Genomic DNA, 1,376 nt, shown 5'->3' with positions numbered 1-1,376 from the left:
GTCTGAAATCAGGAGCAGTCAAGTGCTATTACATTACTGCAGAACACAGGAGGGCATTTCTTGGTACATGAAGATGGATCAAATGTTCCACATGCTGACCTGCACAAGACGCGTGTGAGGAAAGATGAGGATGCTGTTTCGACAATAGTACATCTGGTGAAGAGCTGGGTAAATCCATTTGAAGAAGCCCACGAACTTATCAGTATCTCGACAGCAAAAAAAGCCCCGTTTGGATGGCCTTTGTTTTGTCTGGATTCGTAGCGATACCTTCGGCGCTGATAATATAACCCAGATATTGGACTTTCTCGCTAAGGAAGTTACACTTGGTTGCTTTGAACTTAAGGTTCGCGTTCCGACAGCGGCGGAAAACTTCGTGCAGGTGTTGCATGTGTTCTTCGAAAGTGGCGCTGTAAATCATGATATCGTCCAAATATGCGATGGCGAATTTATGTTGCAGTCCTTCTAGTACTCTATTCATGACTCTTTGAAACTGTCCCGGACAGCTGGCGACCCCAAACGGCATTGCGGTCCGCTCCCAGAGCCCATGTGTAGTTACGAAGGCGGACTTATGTTGGTCTTTCTTTGCTAAAGGAATCTGGTGATAACCACTGCGGAGATCGAGGCAGGTAAAAAATTTCGCTTTTCCAAAGTTTTGCATTACGTCTTCTACAACGGGAAGAGGGAAATTGTCGGCTCGAATGACTGAGTTAAGGCGTCTATAATCCATACACATCCTCCACTCCCCTGTCTTCTTTTTAACTAACAGTACCCCTGAGCTCCACTCGGAGATTGATGGCCGGATTAACCCCATTTTGAGTAAGTGGTTCACTTGTCGCTCGACCTCTTGTTGTTGTGGTATTGCCATTCTGTAGGGCGCTGTTTTAAATGGCTTTGCGGTTCCAGTTTCTATTGTCATTTCGTAAAGATTTGTGAACCCGAGTTCCTCGTCTGTGTGTGCGAAAGATGTTCTGTGTTGCGTCAAAAATTCCCGTAATTGTTCTCTGTGATGCGTGTTCGAGATGTGAGCGACTAACGAGTTGTAATCGACTGTTGTTTGTGTGGCGCGTGCTTGACCTGGTAATTGATGTGCCTGTTTGGTGTTGTTGTAAAGACCCGTTCGGTCCCTGCTTTGTGCGGCCGCCGGCCTCCGTAAGCTGTCGCGCTGCGTGCCGCGTTCGGTGTGCGTGAATGTCGCTGAGGCAGCGACGCGTGGCGTGCGCGTGCCTGTCGCTGGAGCAGTGACGCGTGGCCTGTGCGTGAGTGTCGCTGAGGTAGTGGCGCGTGGCGTGCGCGTGCCTGTCGCTGAAGCAGTGACGCGTGGCCTGTGCGTGAGTGTCGCTGAGGTAGTGGCGCGTGGCGTGCGCGTGCCTGTCGCT

General features: G+C 50.4%; 1 protein-coding gene across 1 annotated transcript in view; it reads left to right on the top strand.

Moving 5' to 3' along the window:
• LOC106815138 (tax1-binding protein 1 homolog) overlaps positions 1-1,376 on the top strand; it is a gene marked incomplete at its 3' end in the record, with an annotated part of 15,861 nt that overhangs the window by 4,767 nt on the left and 9,718 nt on the right. The window contains exon 2 of the mRNA XM_014819571.1: positions 13-202. Coding sequence (XP_014675057.1) covers positions 13-202 — 190 coding nt within the window. The remainder of the gene's footprint in view (positions 1-12; positions 203-1,376) is intronic.

This window comes from Priapulus caudatus, unplaced genomic scaffold, assembly GCF_000485595.1.
Source record: "Priapulus caudatus unplaced genomic scaffold, Priapulus_caudatus-5.0.1 Scaffold1049, whole genome shotgun sequence".
Classification (NCBI taxonomy): domain Eukaryota; kingdom Metazoa; phylum Priapulida; class Priapulimorpha; order Priapulimorphida; family Priapulidae; genus Priapulus; species Priapulus caudatus.
The sequence above is the reverse complement of the archived record's forward strand: the minus strand, read 5'-3'. Positions and strand labels throughout refer to the sequence as shown.